The sequence below is a fragment of the Mesoplodon bidens genome (assembly GCF_964165515.1).
Source record: "Mesoplodon bidens genome assembly, chromosome: 6".
Classification (NCBI taxonomy): domain Eukaryota; kingdom Metazoa; phylum Chordata; class Mammalia; order Artiodactyla; family Ziphiidae; genus Mesoplodon; species Mesoplodon bidens.
Window position 1 is genome coordinate 35,600,947 of NC_138162.1, and position 19,812 is coordinate 35,620,758.

Genomic DNA, 19,812 nt, shown 5'->3' on the forward strand with positions numbered 1-19,812 from the left:
TTGGTGGGGTATAAATTAAATAAAAGGAATACTCATAAGCATGGAAGACTGGTCAAAAGAGTGAATGTCAGAAGAAAGAAGGAAGAGGAGTCAATGGCTGAGGGAAGTGAAGGCGGTGAAGAGAACCACTCGGACAATCAAGATCTTTTTCATTGTTCCTGTGTTTCTTCAGAGTGCTACAGTGTGCCCCCATGCCCCATGTGGAAGCAGTTCTCCAAGAGGATGGAGGTGAGTTGATTGGGATTTTCCTACTTGAAACAAAATCTAGTGTTCTGGCTTTTTCTTCCCCCCAGAAGCCTGAGGAAGTCTTTATCCTGGTAGAAGGATCGTGATGGAGTTAGGGGAAGCAGCGGAGTCTGAGAAGCAGCTCAGCTCTGCCTTGGGCAAACTCAATTCTTTCTTTGCAGGTGGGGCCAGGAGTACAGGTCTGGGAATTTTCCTCATTTGCCTTTTTCCTTCCCTTTCCCTGTTCTTTTATTCCAATCTCCTTTCTCCCAAAGCAGTGAGTTGCAGGATTATGACCCAGAAGTGGGCTGTCTGTTAATCTTCCAGTACTTGCATTTCTTTTTTTTTTTTTTTTTTTTTTTTTGCGGTACGCAGGCCTCTCACTGTTGTGGCCTCTCCCGTTGTGGAGCACAGGCTCCGGATGCACAGGCTCAGCGGCTATGGCTCGTGGGCCTAGCCGCTCTGCGGCATGTGGGATCCTCCCAGTCCGGGGCACGAACCCGTGTCCCCTGCATCGGCAGGCAGACTCTCAACCACTGCACCACCAGGGAAGCCCTAGTACTTGCATTTCTTATTCCAGCTGTGAGAAGGAAGGGGAGCACTTTATTTTGTGAACCATGGTCATTATGCTTTTTCCCCCCATCCACTAAGTTGATGCCTATAGCTTTCCAAATGTTGGTGAAGGAATTAGCCAGGCTGCCCTCAGCACCAGGACAGCATTTTGTGTGGAGGGTAGTAGGTCCAATAGTTACTTTCCGATTAAATAAAAGGAAACCTTTACTGTTACACATATGGTAGAGAAGATGGAAATAGCATGAAGGGGTCTCCTTTATTGTAATTTCTCAGTACACTGCGTGGAATCCCATAATATGCTAGTGGCACAGATCATGAATCCTCTTCATTATTCCCGGGCCACCTCACAAAATGGCATTATCCAGCAAAACATTATTTAGTAGCAAAATATATTTTAATTGAAAAATCATTTTAAGTAACTGAATAAAAATGTGTATCAGGAACTTTCTCCATAGACAGGAGAATATATACATTTTGTGAGAGTGGAGCAGCATCTATTTAATATATTTTTATATAGAAAATACAGGCATATTTAAAAAAAGAAAGTATGTCACAAGAAATAACAAAATATAACACAAAATAAAAAGGTAAACCAAAAGTAACAAGTTGACTAAAACAAGACAAGACCCAGCACCGTGTTGAATGTCTTTGTGTAAATTCTGGGATGTCCAGGACTGCCAGGAAGAGATGATCCTGCATTTTAGGAGAGCTGGTTGGTTGTGCAGTGGTTAAAAGCCAGTCCTCCTTTTCCTGGAACAACAACAAAAAAAGAGATTCAACAGAAAAGACTGAATTGAAGGGGGAACAGCTATTTGGGGGCTGATTAAAACACAATTGAAAGTTTCAGATACCTGGGCATCATCTGTGATGTTGTTTGGATGGATGGGGGCCATTCCTTGAGAAAACAAAGGGACATGGAGGAAAAGCACTAACATATGAAAAGATGTGAGAATCAGCACACTGGAGTTTTAGTCCTGGCTCTGTCACTGGTTTCCTGTTTGATAATCCTCTCATCTGTACAACGAGGGGTTTGGACTTGGTGAACCTGAAGGTCTCTTATAGCGTGAAACCGTCTGTGGGTATTTTTTTTAAAATAAATTTTAAAATTTATTTTTGGTTGCATTGGGTCTTCATTGCCGTGTGTGGGCTTTCTCTAGTTGTGGCGAGCGGGGTCTACTCTTTGTTGTGGTGCGCGGGCTTCTCATTGCGGTGGCTTCTCTTGTTGCAGAGCATGGCCTCTAGCTGCGCGGGCTTCAGTAGTTGTGGTGTGCGGGCTTCAGTAATTGTGGCACACGGGCTCAGCAGTTGTGGCTCGTGGGCTCTAAAGCACAGGCTCAGTATTTGCGGCGCACGGGCTTAGTTGCTCCGCGGAATGTGGGATCTTCCCGGACCAGGGCTCGAACCCGTGTCCCCTGAATTGGCAGGTGGATTCTTAACCACTGCACCACCAGGGAAGCCCCCATCTATGGTTTTTATTTATGACATTTGTTTAGGATTCATTTTCTGCACACAGAGATCAGAGGAAACAGTCTCTTCCTTAAGGATTGAGCTATCTGGGAAGAATACTGGGTCAGTCTTATTCATCATCAGAGAGGAATGCAGGTTGAGGGATTTAATGAAGGCCACAGGGTGTTTCTCCACCAGCTGTCACAGATGCCCAGAAACTGCTCTGTCAACCAGCATTGATTGACCATCAATTTTTGTGCCTATACTAAGTATGAGGGAGACAATCTTTAAGGCACTCAAGCTCGTGGGAGAGAAGGAAATAAATATTATTTGTAAACATTTATTATTTTGATTTCTCAGAAAAGCTTTCTCCCCGCCCCATTTCAGGGAATTATACTCCACTTTTCTTTCTTCAGTGAATTGCCAGTCTCTTCTGCCCTTTACCCAAAGGTATGGTAAATGTTTTAGTAAAATGACTTTTCACATTAGTATAACATGACCTAACCTAGGATCACCATTGACTGATCGATCCATGGTGGGCCCTTGAATCAATCTGGACTCGTGAGTTCTTCTCCTGGATTTTTAAACTGGGTCAGCACACTATTTCTGTAGATGCTGGAGTGTGACAGGTAAAATGTGGGCTCTGTAAGCAGTTCTGTCCTTCCATGCGAACTGAACAGCAGAGGAAAGCACTCTGCAGCAAGAGAGCATGGAGAAGATGCTGGAGAGAGGAGGTGAGACGGGAGGTGAGAGACTTCAGATGACTTTCAAGAACTCAGTCTGGTCGTCCTGATGCTGAGCCAACCCACATCTTTGGGTTCCATACACGATCCCATTATTGTGATAACAGATTCCTTTCTTTGCTTAAGCCAGTTAGAGTTGCAGTAAGAGAGTCCTAGCTAATTCAGGTCTCCTAGAAAAATCCATCACAGCATAAGGAGGGGTAGGGGGGCTACTGAGGCCTCTGGGTTGACCTTTCCTTGAATGTGGGAAATGCCTCTACAGTGAATTTGCCATCATTTTTTTTAATATGTATTTATTTATTTATTTGGCTGCACTGGATCTTTAGTTGAGGCACACGGGATCTTCATTGTGGCATGCGGGATCTAGTTCCCTGACCAGGGATCGAACCAGGGCCCCATGCATTGGGAGCATGGGGTCTTAACCGCTGAACCACCAGGGAAGTCCCTGCCATTATTTTTTTGGATTCCTTTATCAACCTTTTGCGTAAAAAAATCTAGAAGATTGTGTTATCATTATTAATAGACAGTATTTTAACATAAGCTGATAACTATCCTTCCCCTGGTCAAGAAAAAGCTCCTTTGACCCTTGAACTATGTCGGGGTTAGGGGCGTTGACCCTCTCAGCAGTCAAAAATTGGTGTACAACTTTACATTTGGTCAGTCCTCTGCTGTTGTGGCTCTGTATCCACCGAGTCAACCACATCGTGTGCACTGTACTGTGGATTTATTGCAAAAAATCTGCATACAGGTAAACAAATCCATGTTGTTCAAGGGTCAACTGTATTTTGATATTAGGGAATCACACAAACTCTGAGTTTCCTTTTCTTATCTGTAAAATGAAGTAGTTGAGACATAAAGTCTAAAATTATAAGAATGTTACAAATACTTCCTGTTCCTTTTTGAGTCACTGTCATTCTTACTCCTTTTATTTTCTCTCTCTCTCTCTTCTATTCTTTGCTCTCTTTTTTCCCAGCAATTCTCTCCAGTTTGACTCTCAAGTTCTTTCGACTCTGTTCTCAGGTAAAATGATCATCTTTATCTTGGAAACTTCTAAATATACTTGTACAATCCAAATTTGTTCTTTGGAGTTCAGTTTTTTTTTTCTCTCTGCAGAGATGGCATAAGTTTGAGGTGATATGAAGAAATTCATGGGCACGAGACAGATTTTTTTGTTAATTAAGTTTGTATTTAGATAGGTTTTTGTCTTTGCAAGTTGACTTTGATATTCCAATCGAAATGAAATAGAAGAAAATGGAAAAATAAAAGCTCTTTTCAGTTAACATTTAAAAATCAATATGGAAATATCCATTTGTTTTTAATGATTCCTATAAGATGGAAGTAAATATACAAAATACAAATCTAAGTGATGTAATACAATGATGTATATTAAAAGTTTTAAAATAGAGCTGGTGATGTTCCAACATTGCAATATTTGTGAGGACAATGTTTTAATATTGAAAATATTTTGTCAATGGTATGATGCAATCTGTAATCAGAATGGTATGTTACTGGCATAAAAACAGATGCATAGATCAATGAAACAGAATAGAGAACCCAGAAATAAATCCACACATATATGGTCAGTTAACTTACAACAAAAGAGGCAAGAATATACAATAGGGAAAGGACAGTCTCTTCGATAAATGGTACTGGGAAAACTGGACAGCCACGTGCAAAAGGATGAAAGTAGACCATTATCTTATACCATACACAAAAATCAACTCAAAATGAATTAAAGATCTGAATGTAAGACTTCAAACCTTAAAACTCCTAGAAGAAAACATAGGTGGTAGGCCCCTTGACGTCAGCCTTGGCATGATTTTTTTTGGATTTGACACCAAAAATAAAGGCAACAGAAGCAAAAATAAATAAGGGACTACATCCAACTAAAAAGGTTTTGCACAGCACAGAAAAGCATCAGCAAAATGAAAAGTCAATCTACTGAATGGGAGAAAATATTTGCCAACCATATATCTTGTAAGGGGTTAACATCCATAAAATATATAGAACTCATACAACTCAAGAGCAAAAAAAACTCCATCTGATTAAAGAATGGGCAGAGGATCCAAAGAGACATTTTTCCATAGAAGACACACAGAAGGCCAACAGGTAGGTACATGAAAAGATGCTCAACATCACTAATCATTGGGAAACACAAATTAAAACTACAATTAGACATCATCTTACACCTATTAGAATGGCTATTATCAAAAAGACAAGAAATAACAAGCATTGCTGAGGATGTAGAGAAAAGGAAACCCTTGTGCACTATTGGTGGGAATGTAAATTGGTACAGCCACTGTAGAAAACAGTATGGAGGTTCCTCAAAAAATTTAAAATAAAACTACCATATGATCCTGCAATTCCACTTCTGGGTATTTAACTGAAGAAAACAAAAACACTAACTCTAAAAGATATCTGCACCCCCATGTTCATTTCAGCATTATTTACAATAGTCAAGACATGGAAACAACCTAAGTGTCTATCAATGGATAAATGGATAAAGAAAATATGTGTGTGTGTACACACACACACACCTACACACCACAATGGAATATTATTAAGCCATAAAAAGAATGAAATCTTGCCAACTCTGACAACATGGATGGACCTTGAGGGCATTATGCTAAGTGAAATGAGTCAAAGAAAGACAAATACCGTATGATCTCGCTTGTATGTAGAATTTAAAACCGAAACCCAAACCAAACTTACAGATACACAGAACAGGTGGGTGGTCGCCAGAGGTAGCGGTGGGGGTAGCGGGTGAGCAAAATGGGTGAAAGGTATCAAAAGGTACAAACTTCCAGTTATAAAATAAATATCATGGGGATGTAATGTATAACATGGCAATTATAATTAATAATGCTGTATAGCACATTTGATGTTGCTAAGACAGTAGATCTTAAAGGTTCTCATCACAAGAAAAAAATTTTATAACTATGTACATGAACTTACATAGTTAACTAGACTTATTATGGTGATCACTGTGCAATATATACATACAAATATTGAATCACTATGTTGTACTAATATAATGTTGTATGTCCATTACACCTCAATAAAATGTTTAAATTGTTATTTTTTAAAAAAATTATTTCAAACTATTTCTCCTTTGATTTATTTTTGTGATAATCTTTTCTCAACTATGATATTTATCTGGTTAGAAATGAGAAACCAATTGCTAGAACATATTTTTACATAAATTTTCTTGTAGTCCATTAAATACTGACTATATATACCATAAAAATATGAAACAAAAATTTTGACTTTAAAAATAAACATTCCTTATCATCAATTTCAATTCTATTTTTATTATAAACAGGAATAGAAATGAACATCAATAAAACATATTGAGTTTGTTATTTATTTGCATCCTTGCATATGAAGGGTGCAATCTGTTCAAGAAGGCAGTTAATTTATTTGTTTAATTAACGCTTTTTTCTTTTTTTGGGGGGGAAAATATGGAACACTTCACAAATTTGCAAGTCCTCCTTATGCAGGGGCTATGCTAATCTTCTCTGTGTTGTTACAATTTTAGTATATGTGCTGTGACACATATGTGTTTTTGAGAAATCATTGTTTTGTCAATCCTTAACTAATACTTCTTCGTTTGGCTTTAGTTCAAATTTAGGGAATATCTCAAAATGGATAGTTTTGGATACAAAATGCTTACATTCAAACTAGAGGTACCTTCTGGCTCTTGAGACAGCTTAACTAACTTGAATTTCAGTCTCCTTATGTTATAGATAAATAGTAGTTTTCGGTCGTCTTACCTGGAACAGTCATGTCCTGTCCAAGCCGAGAGACAATGGCATCGGTTTGGTCTTACACATTTTCCACCATTTAAGCAGGGAGACTGGCAAACAGCTGGGATGAAAAATTCATGTATTTATTTAACGAATACTGAGCAATTCTGAAGATGCCCATGAAGGCAGGCAGAATAAGATTTGACTCTGCTTTCTGCTCTAGCCGCCACCATTCCTCATGGACTGCATCCTGCTACTTTGCTCAACCTCATGTGATTATGTGGTACCACCTCCCTTTTTCCTTCCAACCGAGTCAGTTTTCATATTTAGGCCCCAGGTTAAGTTTTACCTACATACTGAAACCTTTGCTGATAACTCAGAGTCGACTGATTTTTCTTTTTAATCTTTTTATTTGTTCAACCAATTTGACACATACTGTTTTGAACTGTAAATTATTCAAATACTCGATGAGACTGTAAGTCTCTGGAGGGAGCCAGCACTGAACTCTATGACTGATGAAGTCATTACATCAGACATCAACTCTTACGACAACAGATCAGTCACGCAGATTGTCTAACATGACAGATGATTCAAAAGCCCTTTGTGTTTGCTAGGAAACGTATTTCATGGCTTTTACCATTGGAATTACAGAACCTGGGGTAGAGTTAAAAATTAGCCACAGGTGAAGCTCTGAGTGAACACCCAGAGATTTACTACGCAGACATCTTTCTCACAAGTCCTTAGTCTCAGAGTCAAATACTTCATCTGCATGAATCTATCTGTTAAAAAACCTAAGGACACTAAAAACTGATGAAGACCAGTCAGTTTAACGTATCAAAGAAAAAATAAAATGTCTGTTGGGAGAAAGCTGGAAGCGAGAAACATTTAAGTCTCATGATTTCAGCCTCATTATAGCTTGGAAAGGGCAGGCTTCCCCAGAGGAAACACTCATCTTTGGTGAGAGATAAAGAAATGTCACTTCTCTAATCACTCATTCATAAAATATGGGGAAAACGTCAGCAATCCAGGCACTGGATAAGCACTGAGAGAGGACAAGAAGGAAAACACGTCTTTGCCCTTAGCTTTCTTGATGAGCAAGCTAACAGAATGAGCGTATTTGCAATATAACAAAAAGGAAATTATGAAATAAAGCAGGATTAAAAATAGCAAAAATAAACCCCAATAATCCACAACTAATTCTCCATATCTGCTTGCTAATATATATTTTAAAAATTACTCTTTTTCAAGAGCATGATGATTTAGTGGTACCTGACTGTACTAACAATTTTTAAAATTATTTTCACTTCTCTGTCTAAAAGCCTAACACTTTCCTCCTTCCCTATAACATGGGTGCCCCCAACGTTCTATTCTGGGCAACCTTCTCATGCTACGTGTCTTCCGCAAAGACTTATTTTTTCTCCCCCATGAATGTTTTCCAATGATGACTGACATATTTCTATCTTCAGTGTAGATGAGTCTTCTGGGAACCTAAACCATCATCCAATTGCCTGTCAGACCTCCCCCTTTTATGTTCCACTGGCCCCTCAAACTCAGCATGTCCTTACTTACTTAACTCCTTATCTGTACCTTCAAACCTGTTCCTCTTGGGTTCTCTATCTCAAGGGTAGAAGTGGCACCACCTTCCATTCAGGGGCCCAAACTGGAAATATCAGTCTTGACTCTCTTCAGACCTTTACTCCTACAATACATCTATAACCAAGTAGTGTTGATTCATCTCCCTAACTTCTCTCCAATCCATCCTTTTTGGTCGTCCTCATTCTCTAGACTTCATAACCTCTTGCCAATTCTGCTTTGATAGCTCCCTAACAAGTCTTCCTAATTTTAGTCTTGCTTTCTGCCCTTCTCCGTACTGCTGCTAAAATCATTTTTCAAAAAGAAAATCTGATAACATGGTTTTCCTGCTTAAGACCCTTTAGTGGCTTCTGTGGCTCAGAAGACATAATCCAGCATCTTGAACTTGGCATGCAACGCGCTTCCTAATCTGGCTCTGCCCATCTTTACAGCTTCATTCCCAGCCACACCCCTCCACTGCCTCTGTGGCTTCAACTCTGTTTTGCTGACCACATTTGTGCTGCTCTTCTATGCCTTTGGCTAGAACGAGCTCCTCCTGGTGACTCCTCTTCCTTTGATTCTGTGCTTGGAAAGCCTTTTCTGAACGTCTGCACTTGGGTAGTTTACCCATCTTCACTGTTGTCCTTTTAGAGAATTCAGTTAGCCTCTAGTCACCTACTTATAGGCCACTCTGTATCCCTTCTTATTTTCTACATTGGATTCTGGAGGGCAGGAGCTCCTGTTTTATACACTTTTGTATATTTAATATCAATACTTAGTGGGTATAAGTGGGATATGGGCTGAGGTAGCTGCAGCAAGATTGAAAAAAAATAAAGACTATACGGCTCATGTCATGAAGGTGCTTAATGTCAGTTAGGGAGCTAAGGAGCTAAAAGAAATACAAATAAATCAGATCAACTGAGCTTTAAATGGTGTGGCTCTAGCTAATTGTGTAATATCTATAGACATGGAATGTTAGAAGATAGATTATCGTGGTAGAGAGCAAGTTTAGGGACAAGAGGAAACTTAGGCAGGGTTTTGGAGGTTGGGTCAAGTTCCGATAGGTAGAGGAAACCACCACGTCTGCAGGGGACAGGATGTGACTGGCAGAATGGGAAGTAAGGTGTATCAGGGGTGCTGACGCCAGTCTGAGAGTCAGAAGAATTTGGGTTGGATGTGAAGACAATAGGCAACCATCTTAGGTTCTTAAAATGGGCAATTCATGCCCAAGGTAGTGTGTAATGGTGTTGTTTTGGAAAAGGAGAAGGGAAGGTCAAGTAGTAGACTCTGGCGGTGATCCAAAGGAGAGGTCTTTTACTAGCTGGTGATAGTGGGGATAGAGTAAGATGCAAGAGATACTGTGCAGGAAGGAACAGAAGGAGTGCTGATACTGGTAATCTCTGATGAAGGGGAGGGAGAGTGGAGGATGTCTCCATCTGGAAGCATGATGCCACCACCTGCAAAGATAAGATGCCTGGGAAAGGGCAAGGCTGGTTTGCAGGTAGGTTCAATTTTGTATGCATGAGAAATACAGACAAATACCAAGGTTGATTTGTAATAAAGAAATACGAAATAGATTGCTGTAAGAGTTTCAAATAAAAGCTTCAAATTTAGCCTCCAGTATTACATTTTTCCTTTCCTACACTCATGGATGCCTCACTTTTGGCTTTATGTGGGGTGGCTGCACATCTGATTTTGCCTTTTTACCTTTCACTACCATTTCCCTGGCTTACTTATTAATAGTGCCCCTTTCATTCTCAAAAACATCCCAGTCTGGAGGCTAAACTACATAGTCACCCCAGCCTCAGAGCTCATGACAAGCTCTGGTGTCAGCTAGCCTGTTCTACTTTACAATTAACCTCACTAGGAGGTGGTATACATATTATTTACAGGAGGAATAGTGGAGTGTTAAATAAATATAGCAAGTTCTTTGTTTTTAATAGTTGCCTGAAAATTAGGACATTAAAAAGGTAAAAAAATCTATCATTTTAAACTGATTGATTTATTAGACAATTACTGAAAATCCTATCATATGCAGGCACTATGCTAGGTACTGAAGATATAAAGATCACAAAGGAATGTCCCTGCCCTCAGGTGGCATATAATCTAGTGAGGGCAGGGAAAGATCAATAACCAAGCAATTAAACAGATATCAAAGTACAGTGGGATAAATGCCCGTATTTGAGATAGACAAGGGTTATTAAGGGGACATGTTTGTCACCAACAAATCAACAACAGTTTGTTACTGTCTTCCACGATAAGGAACCATCTCTTGTTGAGTTTTTTCACTTTAACTTAAATTGTATTTATTTAGAGCCTTGTTCTTTCTAGATAGGTACTGCGAATTTAGTGATTTAGCTTCATAGAGATTAAAATAAATATTCTTCCAAACTTCTGCATTATGTTTCCTCTAGATTCTGCAAAATAGAGCAAATGACATGAAGAAGGCTGACAACTGAGTCGAATCAGATGCTCTTTTTTTTTTTTTTTTTTTTTTTTGCGTTATGCGGGCCTCTCACTGCTGTGGCCTCTCCCCCTGCGGAGCGCAGGCTCCGGACGCACAGGCTCAGCGGCCATGGCTCACGGGCCCAGCCGCTCCGCGGCATGTGGGATCTTCCCAGACCGGGGCACGAACCCGTGTCCCCTGCATCGGCAGGCGGACTCCCAACCACTGCGCCACCAGGGAAGCCCCAGATGCTCTTTTTTGTCACACGACCTCAAGAGGTGTCTCTGAGGCAGCCATAGGTTCAGCATTGAGACTGCCATTCAAGGAACCACCTTGAGGAATGATTTAAAAAAAAAATTTTTTTTTTGATCTTTTCAACCAAGATCCCATGCGGCATGCAGGATCTTAGTTCCCTGACCAGGGATTGAACCCATGCCCCCTGCATTGGAAGCGTGGAATCTTAACCACTGGATTACCACGGAAGTCCCTTGAGGAATTCTTGAGAAATTCTGATACCCTTTTGTTTCGCTTCCACCTCTGAATCTAAGTCACACTCATCAGTGTCCTCTAGGGCTTCACGGAGTCAAGTCACCAAGAAAACAAACCATGAGAGGAGGCCTACCTGTGTGACAGCGGGACCCTGTCCAGCCAGATGGACAGTCACACTGATAAGGTGCCACACAGCGACCGCCGTTCAGACAGGGAAGAATGCAGATTGCTAGAAAGGAGATCAAAAAGGATTTGATCAAAACACACACACTCAGATATGTTCAAGTGTTCAAAAAACATTTTCCAGGAGAAGTAAAACCTTGGATGACCCACTAGATAATCTTCCATATGTTCTCTGTTTATTAATCAGTATCATTGGGAAAACACAATCCAGAAAGTCAGTCTGGACCCTCAACCTGATGTAATGACTCTAATGCCAAATGCACTCTTTCCGAGAGGACACACCGTAATCGATGCCTGCTAAGTGCTTTGCTTTCTCTTCACAAACTCAGCAGAATGTTCTCCATTTGTCACCATTTCAAATTTCCATTATAAATTACATAAAATGTTCTAAGAGGGTTTGGCTACCTCAAGATTCTCTTCTTGCCTTTAATTAAATGTGAGAATGGGAGTCAGATAAGCTCTTCCATGGGCTGGTGCTGGCAACACATTAGTAGTGATGGGACAGCTCAGCCTTTATTTTCTTGGAGCTGAGGCCCCATGGTGACTGAATGAGGCCTCCCCTACACCCTCCATGGCAATCACTTCTCCTACTAGAAATTACTGAACTCTGTAAAGAGGTGTAGTCTGTTTAAAAGGAGTGAGATTGTCTACTGGCTTGGCAATCAAAGCACGGTTCTCAAACCCAAAACATTGGTATTATGTAGGACTTGGCTAGAAATGCAGAATCTCAGGTCCCAACCCAGATCTACCAAATCAGAATCTGCATTTAACTTCTCCCAGGTGTTTTGTATGCACAGTAAAGCTTGGGAAGGCCTGCTCTAATGCATTACCAGCACATGTTCAGTGAACTAAGCCAAGCCTGTTGTTACCCCAGGGTAAATGTTTCCCGAGTCTTTGGATCCTTAGCATTATAGCAGGCCATGTGTGGGAGCCCTAAGTGGGAAGGCAGGATTGGAGAGAAGAAGAAGGAAAAATGCAATTCTCTTCTTCCTGAATCACTGTGAGAACACTTGTTTTGGCGAGTTGTTAGCAGCCTAAATTGATTTCCATCCTATATTTTCCTTTCTAGATTAGTTGAAATAGTTACACTTTAGAATCTCTTATAAAATATCTGGCCTTAAAAAGAACTGATATAGACCAATGGCCATCATGTTAGTGACTCAATGTGATTTACACATTCCCAGTGAAACATGAAATCATTTTATCCATACATATATATTTTTTAAGATATGGAAACAAAGTATAGTTTAGACATTAAAAAAAATTAAAACCATTCATTTACATTCTTTTGGAAATTCAAATTTAAATGCATTTCCATGAGGATCGAAATTCTATGTTAATTTATCAAGCACTGTATAGATATGAGAGTACCAACTTTCCTTACTTTCTTTATTTTTTTAAAGGAATTTTGCCTTTTTAAAAAATTTATTTATTATTTATTTATTTATTTATGGCTGTGTTGGCTCTTCGTTTCTGTGCGAGGGCTTTCTCTAGTTGTGGCAAGTGGGGGCCACTCCTCATCGCAGTGTGTGGGCCTCTCACTATCGCGGCCTTTCTTGTTGCGGAGCACAGGCTCCAGAAGCGCAGGCTCAGTAATTGTGGCTCACAAGCCCAGCCGCTCTGCGGCATATGGGATCTTCCCAGATGAGGGCTCGAACCCATGTCCCCTGCATTGGCAGGCAGATTCTCAACCACTGCGCCACCAGGGAAGCCCTCCTTACTTTCTTAATTGGGAAGAGCTACCCTTAATTAATGGTGGGCTCCAAATCTTACCTGAAAAGTACAATGTTATGCAATGCCATGAATTTATACCAACTGTAGCAATGAGTGGCACAGGACATAAACAGAAGTGAGATAAAGGAAGACCAAGGTTGTGGAACTCTCTATCATAAGCTCCTTCCCAAGAAGATTCTTGGAAATCTGTGCCAGGAGGCAGATGAAGACAGCTTTGGATGGATCTTGATAACTGTATTTTTCAAGATCACTGATATTCTAGATGTTCTGCAACTAAATGACATATGTAAATCAGCCCCTGGCCCTCTGTCTGGTCTGCTATGGGATTTAAGCAAGTGAATTTCTGCCACTAGTAAAGCCAGCACCTGGTAACTCCCCTGAGTTGGCAACTTCTAGGCTAACCACTGGGACTCAAAGTAAGATTCAAGGACAGACTCACGCTCTTCACAGAGACGCCCCATCCAGCCGTCTGGACAGGAACAAGCATTTGGGCGTTGGCAGATACCTCCATTCTGACATGGGAACCGACATACAGCTGGAAAACAAGCAGGATGAGTCATAAATCTAGGGAATTATGGAAGGGTGGTTGTCAGAAAATAGGACTGATTATTTACATTTCATGGTATTTCCTTGAATCGAGTTTTAAGGAAGAGAAACAAAACCCAGTCTCAAGATTCGGTTGGGGATGAGCATGAGGGGCTCAGGAGGGGCATAAACAAGCCTGGGTAGTTCTGAGACTGTAACTATCAACGTTTTCATAATTTGAGGATCAGGGCAGGAGGGAACAAGGCGGTTTATATAAAAAGATAGTCTATTTTGATCTGGACCAGGGGAAGTGCCCTTCTAGAAGATGCGAAAATTCTCTTCCAAAGGAGGCCTTTGATGGCCGGTAGCTCTTTGGTGATACCACTGTCCCACACTATCTTAAACAAGTGAAGAAACAAACAAACAAGTAAACAAACACACAACTTTCATTTGACTTCTGACTTTAAGTGACACCTGGGCTATTCCTTGAGGATACCACCTCCTCAGCATCCCTCTGAAGAGGAGTTTGCACATACTCTTACAACCCATGTGTTGGTGATCTCACTTCTCATTGCTGCTTCCAGACAATTAATCTCCTTTCTCTTGCAATAACCTTTGCCTCTTTTGAGGCTCATGCCTTTCATTCACTGATTTCCTCAATTCTCCCTGCCCCCAAAGTCACTGAAGACTTTGGCATTTTTGACTTAAGACATGACACCATAAAACTCCTAGAAGAGAACATTAGCAAAACGTTCTCTGACATAAATTGTAGCACTACTTTCTCAGGTCAGTTTCCCAAGGCAAAAGAAATAAAAGCAAAAATAAACAAATGGGACCTAATCAAACCTACAAGCTTTTGCATAGAAAAGGAAACCATAAACAAAATGAAAAGACAACCTACGGGCTGGGAGAAAATATTTGCAAATGATGCTACCGACAAGGGCTTAATTTCCAAAATATACAAACAGCCCATACAACTCAATATCAAAAAAGCCAACAACCTAATTTAAAAATGGGCAGAAGACCTAAATAGACATTTCTCCAAAGAAGACATACAGATGGCCAACAGGCACATGAAAAGATGCTCAACATCACTAGTTATTAGAGAAATGCAAACCAAAACTACAATGAGTTATCACCTCACACTGGTCAGAATGGCCATCATCAAAAAGTCTACAAATAATAAACGCTGGACAGGGTGTGGAGAAAACCCTCCTACACTGTTGGTGGGAACATAAATTGGTGCAGCCACTAAGGAGAACAGCATGGAGGTCCCTTAAAAAATTTTTTTAAATTTACCATATTAGTTACCGTATGATCCAGCAATCCTACTCCTGGGCATATATCCAGAAAAGACAAAAACTGTAATACGAAAAGATACACGCACCCCAGTGTTCTTAGCAGACAATAGCCAATAGCTATTAGCAGACAATAGCTGCTAATAGCCAATAGCTAATAGCAGACAACAGACAATAGCCAAGAAGCAACCTAAGTGTCCATCAACCTAAGTGTCCATATATATATGCACATACATACACACACATACACAATGGAATATTACTCAGCCATAAAGAAGAACGAAATATTGCCATTTGCAGCAACATGGATGGACCTAGAGATTATCATACTAAGTAAAGTATGTCAGAGAAAGACAAATATTATATGATATCACTTATATGTGGAAACTAAAAAATAATACAAATGAACTTATTTACAAAACAGAAACAGACTCACAGATAAAGAAAACAAAATTATGGTTACCAAAGGGGAAAGGAGGAGGAGTATGGGACTAACAGATAAACAATACTATATATAAAATAAATAAAAAGGATTTATTGTATAGCATAGGGAACTATATTCAATATCTTTTTTTTTTTTTTGGCAGGGGCTGCAGCATGCAGGCTTGCAGGATCTTAGTTTGCCAACCAGATATTGAACCTGGGCCCTCGGCAGTGAAAGTGCAGAGTCCTAACCACTGGATCGGCAGGGAATTCCCTCAATATCTTGTAATAACCTATAATGGAAAAGAATCTGGAAAAGAATATATATCCGAATCACTTTGCTGTATACCTGAAACTAACACAGTATTGTAAATCAACTATAAAATTGAAAAATCAACAATAAAATAATAAAAAAAAAGACTTTGGCCTTTTTTCACCCCAAATCCAAATCTGACCACTGTTCATGGCCATGTGGACAACCCATCTAACAACTTGATTATTCTTTTAGTTCCTTGGTGATGTCTGTCTTGTTCAGTAGCAGAATTCCTCACTTTCAGTATTTGTAGAAAGAATGGAATAATTATTATGATTTGTAAAAAAAGTAGCCTATCTTATTAGAGAAATGTAAGTTTTAGAAGGACATACTAGGATGTCTCATTATCTACCTCATTCCATTTTGCAGCATTTTCAACATAGAAACCTCCCCCACCCCGAGAAGATATTATTATTATTATTAGTTTTAGTTTTATTTATTTATTTATTTTTGGCTGCACTGGGTCTTCATTGCTGCGCACAGGCTTTCTCTAGTTGTGGTGAGCGGGGGCTACTATTCGTTGCGGTGTGTGGGCTTCTCATTGCGGTGGCTTCTCTTGTTGTGGAGCCTGGGCTCTAGGCACATGCGGGCTCAGTAGATGTGGCTTGCGGGCTCAGTAGTTGTGGCTCATGGGCTTAGTTGCTCCATGGCATGTCGGATCTTCCTGGACCAGGGCTCGAACCCATGTCCCCTGCATTGGCAGGCAGATTCTTAACCACTGCACCACCAGGGAAGTCCCCAAGAAGATATTATTGAATGCACTGACAAAATTCATCCTTAGGTTTTCAAATTCAATCCAGCAAGTAAAGAGACAGCTTGTGTAAACATGGAATGCTCGCCACCAGCCCCCGGCATGTACACAGAGACCAAGTGGTAGGCTCTGCTTCCTTGGGGCTGCCCAGTACCTCTTGTCTCATACTCTGCCCTCTGGGTGGGCTGCCTCATCCCTTATGGGACTCAGGGGTCTGCTCAGGATGGACGAGTAGAACTGGAATCTGTGTTGAAACACCTGAGTGTCCAGGAGGTGCCCTCATGGCCCAGACATGACACAGCTCCCCTTAGCAGCTGGAGAACACTTCCAAGATTTGGAGAAAAGACTTGTGTAAGAAGCCATGATTGACTCAGAAACGGGCCATGTGCTGGGCCAGAGGTTTGTGTGCAAGCCTTCAAAAATCAAACTCATAAAGTTAAGGAAAATGACACACATGTTAAAAGAAGACTGAAAGCCAAGGAAAGATAAAATAGCGTGCATACTAGTTGTTGGCCATATCAGACTGCCATATACATTTTCCTACAGCTTCAGTAAGAACTAACCATTCAAATATTTCCTTACCTCTGCAGACAGGAGGTGATGTCCAGGTTCCATTCTCTAGGCAAACACTCCTCAGGGAACCCTCCAACATGTATCCACTGTAACACGAGTAGGTGATCATGTCCCCATACTGATAATGTACACCTCGGGCAATTGCATTTTCTACGTGAGTTGGTGGACCACATGAGATTTCTATAGGAAAACCAAAAATATAATTAAGCTTGTGCTACTAACCCAGCCAGTGGTTGGGAGAGGACACAGTTTCACCTCTAAGACTTAAAGAGGAAAGACAAAATACACAAAGGTAACCTTTTCACCTACATGATATCTAAAAGACACCAGAAACTAAAAGCATCACCTGCTGCTCTCTAGAAAAATTCGATGTACAATCAAAGGTTTTGTCTTCTGATTCATATGTTGAAGCTGAGCTATTTTCTACTCAAGGCAGTAAGTCTTGCCTTCTTATACCTCGCCAAAGAGGTGTAAGAACTTCAATGCAGCATGCTTATCAAATAAGAAGAGAAGAAGCATGGGGATTATTTATAGTCTATCACTTTAGAGTAAAGATCATGAATTGTAGTACTACAGATTCCATCATGGCTGTTTTATTAGTGCTTAGAACAGTGCCTGGCATACAATGGGCTCTCGATACATGTTTGAATAATGAGTAAATGAATGAATACTGTCTCTAGCCTAAAGATACTCCATTTACACAGCTTGATGAGGTTTATGAAATTCAAGGTTTCACATCAGTTTCCCTCTTTCCAAGACTGTAAAGCAGTGACTCTCTTCTTTTGGAAAGTGTAAGATTGAAGGAGAATCCTCTCTTTTAAAAGCACATGTGCCGAATATTTAAATAAAAATGTTTATGACTAATTTTGCTTTGAGAATTTTACAAGAGAATAAACTAGATAACTAGAGTTTTTCCGTGGTGTCTCACAAGACAAGGACTGGATTGCAGTCAGGACTTCATTAGTATCCAGGTTGTATAAGGCTAACTTTTAGATGAGTCTTCATGAACTGGCTTCTAAAAGGTCACTTTGTGGTCATAATACTATTAAAATCTTGCCAGAGGGGAGGATCAATTTGTCTGATTCTTCTAAATTTTCTTTTCCTTCTAAGGTAGTTAAAAACATTAATTCAATCAGTCAGATATCCAATATGTATCAATGCATACTGTGTACCAGAAACTGGAAAGAAATAAATGGAGAAAATGCTGTACCTTTGCTCAGACAAATGGGTGAAGATAGACAAAGACATACTGTCGTACAACTTAAAAAGAGCTATATTAGAGGTCCGGATGCCATACTGTAGAAAAATTGAGGTGAATGTAACTAATTATGCTTAGGATTGTCAGGGTATGAATCACAACGACAGTGGCCTTTGGACCAGGCTATAAAGCTTGAGTGGATCAGAGGACTATTGCTTCCAGGTTGGGGGAACAGCATGTAAAAAGATACCAGTGAGCTTGATGGTTCACAGACGTGGTTGTCAAAGCACGGATTTCAGGCCACCTATGTGGGAATCAGCTTGGGTTCTTATTAAAAATGCAAACTTCTGGGCTTTCTAGCTTTTGAGTCTGCAGCTTACATACTCTCCCCAGAGGATTCTCATACACACTAAATTTTATTCACTGATTTGTAGTGATAAATAGCAGGATGAGGTGAAAAGGATGAGGAAGGTGGCTGCTTTGGTCCCTCAGGAAGGATATTTGTTCTAAGCCAAAGACTCCCTGTCTAACAGAAAATGCAAAAGGGGGATTGAGGACAACAACTGTGGAAACTGTCTCCTTTCCTAGGCAACCCTGCATCTTCTCAAGAATACTGAGGAAGAATTAAGCATGCACTGAAGGGACATTTGTAATAAATGCATGTCTCTCCTGGCTCTCGCTTCCAGTCCCCTGAGTGGTAAGTCTCCGGGAGCTAAGGCCAATGTGAGGATATGTGGGCAGAATCAGGCCACTTGGCCTGCTTTCGTTCAGGCTGATGGCTTTAAAGGAGCCTAGACAGTCAAGGCTTATACATACTTAGCTCTTCCCACTTCACTAGGGGTAGATTTCATAAGGAGTTGGGACCCAAATCCCAGGTAAAAGTATGATACCCACTTTTCTGGAGTAAAATCAAAATTCTAATGCTGCAGTAGGCTGCTAGCTGAAAATTCAAGGATTTGGGGCTATTTGACAGCTCTTCCTATCAGGACATATCACAAATATATACCAATTCATTTTTCAAAACAAACCTATAAGATAGGAATTATTGGTGCTATTTACAAATGAGAATTCCAAAGTTCAGAGAAGTTAGGGCACTAGCTTAAGTTTAGAATTAGAAAGTTTTGAGGACAGAACTCAAACCCAGGTTTTCTCTGATTTCAGAATCCCCATGGCCTTCATATGCACATTTTTAATCTCATTAATTAAAGTGCAAGTGTTCCGAAGACGAAGACCACTGTAGGCATAATATAGTTTTATACTATGTAGCCCATTACCTCACATCTGGTTAGACTCAATGAATATTTGTTAGTTGACTGCTGTAGAGGGAGTAGCCTGCACCACAAAGGAGGGCAGGATATTGGGCAGGAAAGATGCTTTATGTGTGTTAAGAAATGTCAAGAGTTCTATAAAAAAGAATGAAATAATGCCATTTGCAGCACTAGAGATTATCACCCTAAGTGAAGTTAAGTCAGACAGAGAAAGACAAATATCGTATGATATCACTTATATGTGGAATCTAAGAAATGATACAAGTGAACTTATTTATAAAACAGAAACAGACCCACAGACATATA

At 40.2% G+C, this 19,812-nt stretch overlaps 1 protein-coding gene across 1 annotated transcript in view; it reads right to left on the reverse strand.

Annotated features, from left to right (window-relative positions):
- Positions 1–1,170: 1,170 nt before the first annotated feature.
- SVEP1 (sushi, von Willebrand factor type A, EGF and pentraxin domain containing 1) overlaps positions 1,171–19,812 on the reverse strand; it is a gene marked incomplete at its 5' end in the record, with an annotated part of 185,989 nt that continues 167,347 nt past the window's right edge. The window contains 5 exons of the mRNA XM_081236611.1: positions 1,171–1,548; positions 6,761–6,854; positions 11,374–11,469; positions 13,597–13,692; positions 17,050–17,220. Coding sequence (XP_081092737.1) covers positions 1,527–1,548; positions 6,761–6,854; positions 11,374–11,469; positions 13,597–13,692; positions 17,050–17,220 — 479 coding nt within the window. The 3' untranslated portion in view covers positions 1,171–1,526. The remainder of the gene's footprint in view (positions 1,549–6,760; positions 6,855–11,373; positions 11,470–13,596; positions 13,693–17,049; positions 17,221–19,812) is intronic.